Source organism: Manihot esculenta, chromosome 4 (assembly GCF_001659605.2).
Source record: "Manihot esculenta cultivar AM560-2 chromosome 4, M.esculenta_v8, whole genome shotgun sequence".
Taxonomy (NCBI): Eukaryota; Viridiplantae; Streptophyta; class Magnoliopsida; order Malpighiales; family Euphorbiaceae; genus Manihot; species Manihot esculenta.
Window position 1 is genome coordinate 9,146,344 of NC_035164.2, and position 12,569 is coordinate 9,158,912.

Genomic DNA, 12,569 nt, shown 5'->3' on the forward strand with positions numbered 1-12,569 from the left:
GCAAATTGGGGAATGCACTTCAAGGCTTAGTCTGGTGAAAAGTGTATCTTGTAGAATCTTAAAAATTCGACTCTCCCGACCCCTATGTTTTTTTAAAAAAAAAAAAAACAGCAAGTTGGGAAATAAAAATAATAATAATAAAGGGGAAATTAAAAAGGAGAGCTCACATGTTCAAAAAGTCGTTTGTCATTTATCAACACAAAATCACCTACGGGTGATGTAACAACTACCCTTTGGACTTTTCCCCATTTAGTATCTTTCTCTTCTCCAATCCATCTCCTTCGTCCCTCTCCCTCTCTCTCTCTCTTACTCCCCCCTCTTCCGTGTAGTAATGGCTCAACCTCATTGGTCCAAACCCGATAAACCCACCGCGGTGTACCCACCATCTTCCTCGCCTCAGAATCTCACGGTCCCGACTGGTCTAACTAGGTACGGTTCGGCCCCAGGTTCGCTTTTAACCAGGGCTGTCGATTCTGTGATTGGGTCTAGCCGTGAATTCTCCGCGTTGGGTTCTTCCTCGTCTTCGCTAGTTAGTCACGGCCACTACTTCCCTGGAGACTCGTCCTCTCTGACCACCGAGCCAAACTGCAAAGTCAACTCATCCAGCGATCCAAGGCCGCCGCCGAAGAGCAGCACCAGTGGTGGTCTGCAGAGGTCCTATGGGCTCAGTGATATTAATGGGTGTTTACTCAGGCAGAAGAGTTCTCCAGCTGGCTTTCTATCCAATCTCTCCACCGAAAACGGTGCGTTTTCTAGCTCCCCTTTTTTTTTTCCAGTGAGTTTCAATTATTTTTTTGAAAAATAGACATCTTTAAATTGACGGTTATACCCCCGACGAATGTATGCTTCGTTGAAATGAGATTATGGGTAGTTTTGAACTTTGAGAAACGTTGTAGCTAGACGAATTGGGCTTAGGAGTTAGGATATTGCCAATTTACCACATTTATTTATTGAAAAAGCCACATTTATTTGTTCAAGTCTTCTGGTGAATGAGTACACGCAATGTGTTCGTTAAGTTTGTTACTATAAAAATAAAGCTATTTCCATATATATGAAATATAATAATATATCTATTATTTTTATCAAGGAATATTTTTCATACATAAAAAATTAATAAAAAAAGTTATACTTTTTAATATATGTGAAAAAGTAAAATACATAAAAATTATAGGATAGAAAAAATATTTAATTTTTATTTTTAATAAAATTAATTAATTAATTTCTTTATTTTAAAAAGTGCATTAAATAGAGTATATAGTTTTGAGAACTTAACTGAAAACTCTCTCTCAATAGATTTTAGCATGATTGCAATTAATTTTGCATTTTTACTGTTAACTTCTTTTTTTACTTTTTACTGTATAGATTACAAATAGTAGGATAGAAGATACTGGAAGAGACTTTTCAGTTAAATTTTCAAAGTTATATAAATAAATTAGTACATTTTTAAATTATAAAAATTAATTAATTAATTTTATAGGTGAGTAGTATTTAGTTTAAATCGATCAAATTAAATTAATTTAAAAATTCAGTTTACTTTTTTATTCATTTCGATTTGATTTAATTTATAATTTTAAAATTTATAGTTATTTCGATTTGATTCAGTTTTGATGAGAAAAAAATTGAAAAGATTAAACTAAACTGATTAGTAATAATAATATATTATTTTCAATAATAATACAGAAAAATTAAATTATATTAAAATTAAAATATTCTAATTAAATTTTAAAATATTAAAAATAAAGTGTAAAAAATAAAAAATTTATTAAAAATTGAAACCGATCAAATCGAATCAAATTGATTCAATTTAATTTTTATTTAAAATCGATTCGATTTAATTTTTATAAATACTAAAATTTTAATTTTTAATTTATTCACCGAATTGCTCTATCTCTAATTTGTTTTATATTTTTTTGGTGGCTTACGATTTTATTTTTTTTTTAAATCTTTGTGTTTATTTAATTTCCTTGCTAGATTCATTTAATTTCCTTGCTAGATTCATTGGTATTGGGAATTCTGTGGTCTGCCTGTGGATAAGCGTTGAATAAAATATGTCAAGTTGTATATTATTTTAAATGACAAAAGTACCCTCTAGGCTCTAGAGGAATAATTTTAATGGGGCTTGCTTGAGGTCTAAGAATATTACTGTAGATATTCACGTGGGGGAATAGAGAGTGAAATGTGGTTGTGTTTATTAAAATACGGTTTAAGCTTGTAAGTGGAATTAATATATGTATTTAAGCTTTTAATATTTCTATAATGATGGGCACAGTACATTGATTATACATTAAATGTAGTCGTTTTGATTTAGATCTGGAAAAATTATACCCAATTACCATTTATACTAAAATCACGTGAATAAAATATTTAATAATTTTTTAAAATGAAAATAAAAAATTAAGAGAGCAGAATATGAGACCTCTCAGATTCTACTTAGATACACTTATTGACGTTAATAAATATTATTCATAATTATTTCTATTTAATTAATAAATATTTGGTGAATTGATAATTATTTTTATTTAGTTAATATATTTTAATAATTGAATAATTTTTCAATACTATTTAATTAATATATTTAAAAAATAATTTTCTCAACAATAGTTGCATGAATACCAATATTTAACAGACATTTGTTATTTATTATTTTCATAATGTAAATATATTTTTTAAAATTGAGAAATCAATTAATAAATTTCATCATAATTTAACAATTATGGAAGTTGGTCAATATTTTCAATTTGAATTTGGTGGTCACGAATTTTAAGCCAATTTCCTCATTCTTTTATTTAATTTTCCTAATTCAATTCAACTCTAAAGCCGTTATAGCTTATTGCTGTTACCTGCTACTGTAACCACAATTTAAATCCATGGATGATACATGCAAAGCACTAGCTACTCTTAAAATTATATGCATCATATTCCATAATTTCAAGGCAAATGATCCTTAAATAAACTTTGCTGCCTACAGTAGATGCTATGTCATGGCTCCAAATTCTCTTTCTTTTTTCTGCTGGATTATTACTTAGATGAGCGGTGTTGGCTTAAAAATGCTATGTTTTTGGGGCGTTTTAAATATTCTGTCCTTTTGTCAATTCAAATAGCAGGATTTTCAATTACACCAGGAAGTGGAGGGTATAACTCTCAAAATGGTGCAACTGGTGGCCACACAGTGTCAAGGTTGAAGTCTCAATTGAGCTTTACCAGACAAGATTCTCTTTCTCAGATATCTGAAGTTAATGAAAGTGTTGCTGAAGGCATGAACTCTAACAATGGCCGCCAGAATTCTTCCCATTCTTATGCTGCTGCTAGCTTCAGTATGGAGCCCTGGGACAATACAAATTCCATTGTATTTTCTGGGCCACCAAGCAAACGAGCTAAGAACATTGATGGAGACATTTTTAACTGTCTCAACGGCTTAGAAACTCAGGTACTAGAACTTTTCCTGAGGAATTGCATGCATCAGGAAACTCAATGTTACAAATCTTCTAATGTTCTATAGCATCTAGATAAAAAAAAACTTGCTCTTCACAATATATACTGAATTTTTTTTTTCAATTTGACAAATATATGAATGGGCATAGGAAGACTGAAACTCATACAGTAATGTAATTATGTAATCTTTCAATTCCCTTCTAGACATCATTTCTTGTTTCATTTCAAGTAACATGGTTCAGGCCCATTTTCTAGCACTTGTTTGTGCTGTATTTCTACTCAATACTGAAGAGCATTACCTATTCTCTCTGAAGTAGTTCCTATCAGTTGCATATTTTACATGTAAAGATGATGCATCAAATCCCATGGGGACATACTGTCGTGTCTCAAGTATGGTTTTATAGAATGGTGAATGGCTAACACCACCGCCCCCTACACCCTCCACGCACAAGAGAACCGTTGTATACAACCTCCTCATTGTATCATAACGTGTGCAATGAAAAATAAATTAACAAGGGAGACAAAAGGAATCAATAAAAGTCAACTTAGTTTTTTTACCTTGTTTATACATATGGAAAAAAATAAATTAACATGAGAGACAAAAAGAATAAAATAAAAATCAACTTGGAAATCCTAGTTGGTAACACTGTTATATTATGTAATTTCTCCTCCACACACACACACACACATGTAGCAAATTATGGACCAAAAACATACGTATCAAGGGACAGTTGAGCTTCCTTTTATTTTTCTTTTAAAAAAGAAAAAAAAAAAAAAGAAGAAAAGCGAAAGCAAATGGCATTTAAAGCAGATAGATCAATATAAATGGAGCAAACAGCTGATGTTTATGGGCTTAAAAAAATTTATCTCAAAGTTATTGTTCAGTAACTTTGTTTTGCTGGTATATAATTTCTGAATCATTCTTTATTCAGTTTAGCTTGCCTCAAACTAGTCTTGAGATAGCAACAGTGGAGAAGCTACTAAGTATTCCTGAAGACTCTGTGCCGTGCAAAATCCGTGCCAAGCGTGGCTGTGCCACTCACCCACGAAGCATTGCTGAAAGGGTTAGTAAATTCCATTTTTGGCACATATATAACTTAATATTTCATGAAGCTTTTCTCAGAACTTTACTTTGCATGGATGATGGATGACCATTTGTCAGTTCTGCTTTTGGAATATCTGAACACAACACCTCTGTACTTTGCTTCATGTGCATAAAGCAAATGAGACTTGCTTTATAAGGTTCTCTAATTGGCGCTGCCATCTTTAATAAACCTGTTGTTTCAGTTTCAAGTTATCTTGTTTGTACTTTCAAAAGTTGCAACTCTTTTGAACCAGTAATGCATAAACCAATAATGAACATGCACTATCATAATCGAAGCATATTTTGGCTTTAGTCATCACATGCAAACTTGTTGAGGGGCCTATTCTTTGTAGTTACTTTCATAAGTAAAAGTTCTCTCTGTATACTTTTTTATTTATTTTTTTTGGCAGACATTGCTCTAGATAGTATCAGTTGCTTATACTTGGTGTGGATGTTGCACAAATTACTTCATGATGCTATAAGGAGGATTTAGGATGGATCCTGCATGGTTGATCAATCATATAGCTTCATTCAGAACGGATTGATACACTAGTTAATGTAACACTTAAAATGTGCAGTTTCTTTAACACTAGATTATACAGAACACGGCTCGTACATTGCAGTATTGTTGTGTTGTTCTTTTCCTTCCCCTTTTCAGTATTTGTCTACTAAAAGAGTTTGTTATTCTGAAATCAAGGTAATTTCTATATGCTTATTCGATGTGTTTTAAATTGTTGGATTTTTTCTTAATTGGATATCTGATTCGCATAAGAACACATTCATTACAAGTTCTTTTGAGTGAAAGCCTCAGGATTTTAAATTATTGGGAGCTTCTATTGGGTTAAATGAAGAAGATGGGACTAAGGGGAGGGTGTGAAGTACTTGAAAAATCAAAAGATTAGAATATTTAGTCTAGGGCTGTGAGGTCTTGAATTTGAACCCAGTCGGAGCCAACTGTACCTAAAAAAAAGAGCAAACAACATTGGGAAAATTATTTTGACAAGATGGTGAGTGAACATGGAGGTGGGGAATAGTGGGGTAATCAACTAGTCATCCTGATAGGATTTTGCGAGTGGACCCAACTCACTGAATGATTGTGCTGAAGGAGCCAATGGAAAAAGGTGTGTAGCACCAAAATCAATGTTTTGATCAGTGATCATGTTCATATTGATGGTCGAGCTGAGAAATCACTTGTACTGTATTCTGTAAGAGGACCTGAAAGAGATATTACATACATATATGTTTGTAGTAATCTGTGCTCATTTATAAAGCAGAAGATTTTAAAATATGGAAGTACATATCAGAGCAGCTGAACTAAGAAGAATCTATTTCGGTGCCATTATTTCATAATCTACTGATTAGTAGATGAGAGGAATTTTGTTACTTCTGTTAAGTGAAGTGCAGAAGAGGATTTTGTTGTTGTTGTTGTAACCTGTGATTGTGTTTTGTGTTAATACACAGGAGAGAAGAACCAGAATAAGTGGGAGATTGAAGAAGCTACAAGAGCTTGTTCCTAACATGGATAAGGTAATGATGAAGTATTTTAGAATGTGATTGTGGAGTTCACTTTATCTGTCATATCATTAATTTCCTTCACTATGGTTCATATAATGCTACTAGTATTTTAATTTTATCTATTATATATATATGAGGGGACAAAATTTGCCTAGACTCGATCTATTATAGATCCAAAACACTTGCAGGTGGGTTTCTCCATGAAAAAATCATATGGAGTATTTTTTTTTTTTTCATATGGTCTAAATCAATTATTTAATTTATAATATTTCATTGAACCCACCATTAAAAGAAAAAAAAATTTAATAAAATTCTGAAAAGTGTATTCATTATACCTAAAGGTTGATTCATGAGAAAAGACAAATCACATGCAACATATATCTATTATTTGGGCTAATTCCTAATTGTAAATCTGTAATTGTATATTGTGTACAGCTTACGCTGTCAACTTTTGAAATAATACATTTAAGAAAAACGTAGACAATAATATGTTGAATTTTCTTAATCTCTTCTTGTAGCAAACGAGCTATGCAGACATGTTGGATTTGGCAGTGCAGCACATCAAAGTCCTTCAAAACGAAGTTCAGGTGGGTAAACATCTGATAATAAAATAAATAATTTACTATATTCTTTTATTAGTCATTATATTTTGAGAAAAATAAAAAAAATACTTAATTTTTCATTTCGAGGTATATGATTTATTTCGAAATCATGGTATGATTTATTTCGAAATCATGGTATGATTTATTTCGAAATCATGATAACTTGTGATATGGGTTCCACGTTAACATGGAGTCTAAAAATTGTGGATACTTACAAATGGCACGATACTATAGAGTACTTGTTAGACACAAAATTAAAGTAAATTAAACCACGGACCTAAAATGAAAAATCGATAAAACCACGGTGTATTTTCATACTTTTTCTTTTTACAGTAGAGCCAAATATAATTTTATCGAACTATTAAGAAGTTACAATAAGCTGATAATTATGGGCTATTAGCTATATCCAATAGCTAAATCAAGCAAGCTCTAAGTTATCAGTTGCTTGGTGCAGATACAATTGTATTGCTGGTCTTCGTTATGTTTAAACATTCATCGTGTCTGTGTTGCAGAAACTACACAATGAATTGGAAAATTGCACGTGCGGATGCAGACCAAACTCATGACATTTTGTCAAACTGAGATTTTCATGAAACAAGTTTTTGTCCAAGGATTTTGAAGGCAAGCTGGGAAAGGAGCTCGGCCAAGGATAATTTTGGAATTGTACCAATTAAGTTTAACTTAATAATGCAAAGTAGAGATTAGGAACTCTAAACTGTATATATAAAGAATTTAGAAATGTTAATTTGTTGTACACCAGAAAATAATGTGTTAAATGGTGTTCAATTTCTATTCCTTTGAGCATTTTGCGACATTTATAAGGAGGCTTTAGTTTTTCAATTTTGGTATTCTTAAAACGTATTTCACTTGTGGTTGGAGGTTCACAATAGCTTTTTGATACCTAAATTCTATTGTTTAGGAGTTAAATTTATATAATAACTGCCGTTGGAGGTTCGCAATAACTTTTCGATACCCAATATTTTTGAGAGATACCCAAATCGATGTGGAATTTAATATATTCTCACGTTCAGGACCAATATCGATTATCGATTGATTTATTTTGATATCATGTTAAAACTCACCCTAAAACCTTATAAGAAACATATTATTTCTACCTCAAATCGATGTGGGATTCAACAGTCGGTTTGAAAAAGGAACAATGTGTCTTTGTATGAATTATGGGCAATACTTTCTTGAGCTAGATTTTGAGATGAATTAGACCCGACTCAAATTTAACATAATATCAAAGATGTTGGACCTCCCGTAAATATATTACGTTTCAGTATTATTTTGAATGTCCTGAGCATGAAGGGTCTCTTAAGCTAACTTTTAGCATAATTAGGTCTGTTCCAAATTTAACCGTTTACAAAGGTTTTAAATTGAGCTGAAATCAGAAAGATTCACCGTAAAAAGGGATTGCCAAAAATATTATACATATATATATATGTCCCATCCTTTGTCATTTGAACCTATAATATGTGAGCCCCATCATTTAAGCTTATTCATAAGCAAGATCTGTACTGTTAGAATAAACACATATATTTGCTGCATTTATTTTTATTATTTTCATCATCTGCTTACTATAATCAATCAAAATTTGCAGCTTCAACAATTGCTAATTCAGAAAGAAAAGAAAAACTCAAAGCAGCTAAAATTTTCATCACAATTGCAAATCCCCAATAAAAATATACCCTTTAGCCCAACATTCTTCTCATAAATCTCAAAGTAATAACCAAACAGAAAAAGATTTGTTGGGTTGGATAATACTAAAAATATGGCTGTAAGGATTTCATTGTTGATTGTGTCGAAATCAATAGGATTCTATCGTTATCTTCATACAAGAGCCCATCCTAGTAGAAATTGTATAGAGTATTAGAAAATAGAATATTGAACAATGTTGCTGGTGATTGTATTAAATAATGTTACTGCCATGTTAAGTGGGGTTGAGTTATTGTTGCTAATTTTGAATCCTAGAATTTATTGTTAAGATATAAATTTCTTGTCATATTCTTTCTAATTATTTTAGGCTTTCATATAAATATTTTGTGCATTTTCTAATATCTGATTTTTTTTAAAAAAAAAAAATCAGTGAAAATATTTTTCTTCTTAAATAAAAATTAAATGTTGTTAACTAAAATGTTTTTCTCGTTATTTTCTGAATTTTAATAATCTTACACACAAAATTAAGTGTTTTTAATATTTTTTTTGCACACAATTTTTTTAGAATGAAAGAATTTTTAAGATTTTTAAAGTTTGACCTTCAACACTATTAGATATGAACTTTGATCATTATGTATTTTACAATCTAAAGTTTTTTTTTTTTTAGTTAAAATTAAATTTAATTTTGTTAAGAGAATTTTATTTAGATATTTTTTTTAAATGTGAACATAAAAATATATATATTCTCTGTTCTTTATTTATAAAAAAATAACTTATGTCGAAATACTTTAAATTTTAATTAAAAGTTACAAGATAAATTAATTTTTTTATAAAATCATACTATTTTAATATCAACATATCTTTTCCAAATAATTTTTTTAACTTAAAATTTAAATTTAAACAATTTTACATTTTCATTAATCAAATAGAATTCAGAAGCGGTTCAAACAATCTAGTGGGCATAAGATTGAGAGCTCAACTCAGAAGACAAAATTTGGCAAAAAAAAAAACAAAAAATCACAAGAAAAATACCCTACCACAATTTCTGTTACTATCATTAACACATAACAAGACAAAAAAATAAAAATAATTTAATTTAATGGGAAAATAAAAAGTACAAAATAATAATAACAATAATTATAATAGTAGTTGAGGAAGAAAATGAAAAGAAACATCAACTAAGATTAAGCTGACCCGTGATGACTATCTGTGATAAGCCAACTTTGAATCTAGAAGCTCTTGATCCAATCAAAACCAAAACTTCATCTTCAAATTCATTTGATTGCTCTTAAGAAATGGAGACATTGACTGATGACATAGCTATTATATCTCTTTTATTTCATCTAATCCAGTGGTTACAAAAGCTGCTGCCTTATTCAGATCTCCAGAGCTTAGCCATTTCAAACCCATTTTTGCCTAAGTAGTAGTCCTCAATGGTTTGTTCAATCTCAGCCTGTGTGTTCATCACAAAAGGTCCATGTTGAACCACTGGTTCATTGATCGGTTGACCTGCGAATAGTACGAATCGTAATGGGTTCGAAGACCTATTCCATACGCTTAAACCATCTCCAGGACCCAAAACCAGAACATGGTGAGCAGTTGCTTGTGAAGAATTTCCCAAGCCAAAGGATCCTTCACCTTCAATAACATACACAAATGCATTCCATGATTTTGGAATACTTTGATGCACTTGAGCTCTTGGTTTCAGTGTGAAATCAAGAAACATTGTTGGTGTTCTTGTGTATACTGGAGACTTAACTCCCATTGATTCTCCTGCTATAACTCGTACTTCGGCCCCATCTTTCTCAGCCCTTGGGATTTCATCACTCAAAAGTTCTTGGTACCTTGGCTCAATCCTGCAATATTGGTTTTTCAGATTAGTTTTCATTAATTTGACCAATATTGAATGAAAAATAAAAAATTACTATTTGATCTTTGTGATACAGAAAAACTATTAATTGGTCTCACAATATTAAAAAATACATTAAAACGTCCACTAATTAATTATTCTATTAATTTTTGCTATTAAGTATTGTAAAAAAAAAAAAAAAAGACTAAAGTGTCGTTAATATGGATAGATAATTGATAAATATTTTTATAAAAATGAAGGACGAATTAATAAATTTTTTCATATCACAAGAATTAAATAGTAAAACGCTTAATAGTTAAAATTAATGTAACGAGTAATTAGTAAATTTTTTAAAATTTTAAGAACATTTTAATATTTTTTTAGAATTGAGATACCAACCAATGAGTTTCTATATCAAATTTTCCAATGAAGGGAAAATGTGGGAATTTGCAATGAAAAGGTTGAAATTGCTTGCTTCTCGGCGAAAAGATCAATGAAAGGAAATGTATACGCATTTGAGATCGTCATCAGAATTAACCTTAGGATATATGGGAAATCAGCATATCTGCAATTTTCACAGAACTCACAGTTCTTTGAAAATTTTGACCAATTCAAGTAGTTCATATTGGAAACTCCGTTAACCAATGAGTCTAAAGACAGAGTTCTGATTCTGATTAGAATAAGAGTAAAGCCTGAAATATCTTACATTTTTTCTTCAGAAGAAAGATTTATCCAAAGCTGCAAGCCATGTTGTATTCCTTCTCCTGCAGGCATTTCCGAGTGGATTATCCCTCTTCCGGCTGTCATCCACTGTTCAAAAGAAAAAACAAAAGGAAAAATAAATATCAAATCAAAGAAAAACTAGGAAGCCATAGCAAATGAAATTGTATCCATATAAAATCACATCCATGTTTGGTTTAATAATAAAATGAGATTCAACATCCTGTTTAAATACTTAACCTGCACATCTCCAGTGTGGATTGTCCCCTTATGCCCTGTAAAATCTTGATGAGTGATGCCTCCCTGTTTTACACAACATACGTTAAGTTTCTTGCAATTCAATACTTCCAAAGTATCAGAATTTTGAACTGGATTTTGAACCAAACATCAACTGTACCTGAAGCATATATGTAACAGTCTCAAAACCTGCGATACAGATGTTGCATTAGAATGTAAAATCCCAAAATTTCCATCTATGATACTGCAAAAAAACATAAAATGGTGGAGGGAAGAGAATGTTTCAAGAACCTCTATGAGGGTGATCAGGAAATCCAGCAGGAGGACTCACTGCCAAAAACAAATGACAGAGCCTTATTATCGAACATATGGAGATCATTCTTTTTAACAAAATTGATAAATAAAAAAATCCAGTCTATGTACCTGAAAAATCATCCAACATGAGAAAAGGATCCAAGAACTTCAGCTCACTCCTGAAAAAATCAATTGTCCAACAAAAGAGAACCCAGAAAAGAATCAGCACCCACAAATTCAAAACCAAAACATAATCAAAGAAACAAGAAAAACAAAAATATTAATACCAAGAAATAAGTTATAAAGCAAGGAACATAAACAAGCATAATGAAGAAAGATTTGAAAACAGAAGAGAGTTACCCTCCAATGCCTCTTCTAACAACAGCACCATCACCCTCGGACTGGGGGCTGGCTAGGACCTTCTTGGTGACCAATATTGGTCTATTGAAACCATGAGATTCATTAGATGTAGACATAATTTTTCTGATAGAGGAAAAAACTTTGATATTGTTGCTGCTCTTGGTAGCTGTTGGGTATAAGCTAAAAAATAACTTGTTATATAAAGCTCTCATATAAATTAAGCAAAGCTTTTTTTATTTTCAAATGAGTCTTCTCTGCTTGCTTGTGATGGAAATTGCATATATATAGACAGATGAAATTGAAAACAACTCATATGGGATAAATATAGAAGATTGATTTGGAGATATTGATTGACAGGAAAATAAAAAGGCTGGCTTGGTTGGGGTCTGACAGAAGAGAGTGGGACCCATTTTCTCTCCTTGAACCAATCATCATGATGATGTCAATCTCTTGTCATCATGATTTTGGCCTTACCTTAGCAATCCCTTTTGCCTTTCTACTTCTTATACACGATACATCTTCCAAACTTCCAAATGCCATAATTTAGAGGTATTATGTTTATTTATTTATTTTTTATTACAATCACAATATATATTTTTTTAGATTGATTAAATATAATATGTTAAATTTCAAGAAAAAAACATATTTCTAAATAAATATAATTAAATAAATTTTCACTCCAATAATTAGTGATGAGTAAGATTGAACATTCAGTCGGTTTGATTTAAAATCGAACTGAACTGAATAAATCGAAAATTTAAATTTTAATATTTATAAAAATCAAACCGAATAAATTTTGGTCAAAAACTGAATCAAA

The 12,569-nt window shown here is 30.9% G+C and overlaps 2 protein-coding genes across 3 annotated transcripts; one reads left to right on the top strand and one right to left on the bottom strand.

Moving 5' to 3' along the window:
- Positions 1 to 244: 244 nt before the first annotated feature.
- LOC110613962 (transcription factor bHLH128) lies at positions 245 to 7,447 on the top strand. Of its 2 annotated transcripts, none has more exons than XM_021755400.2 (6): positions 245 to 743; positions 3,102 to 3,427; positions 4,365 to 4,496; positions 5,978 to 6,043; positions 6,550 to 6,618; positions 7,146 to 7,447. In XM_021755400.2, exons 1-6 carry the CDS (start codon positions 332 to 334, stop codon positions 7,197 to 7,199), a joined length of 1,059 nt encoding a protein of 352 aa, XP_021611092.1. In that variant the 5' UTR covers positions 245 to 331; the 3' UTR covers positions 7,200 to 7,447. The 2 variants fall into 2 exon arrangements, with proteins under 2 accessions (XP_021611092.1, XP_021611094.1); XM_021755402.2 differs by having other exon boundaries at positions 3,105 to 3,427.
- A 1,874-nt stretch (positions 7,448 to 9,321) lies between these two features.
- LOC110613198 (pirin-like protein) lies at positions 9,322 to 12,053 on the bottom strand. The gene is made up of 7 exons (XM_021754214.2): positions 11,753 to 12,053; positions 11,522 to 11,571; positions 11,390 to 11,428; positions 11,259 to 11,287; positions 11,102 to 11,164; positions 10,848 to 10,951; positions 9,322 to 10,148 (listed from the first exon to the last, which is right to left on the bottom strand). Exons 1-7 carry the CDS (start codon positions 11,962 to 11,964, stop codon positions 9,665 to 9,667), a joined length of 981 nt encoding a protein of 326 aa, XP_021609906.1. The 5' UTR covers positions 11,965 to 12,053; the 3' UTR covers positions 9,322 to 9,664.
- Positions 12,054 to 12,569: the final 516 nt, after the last annotated feature.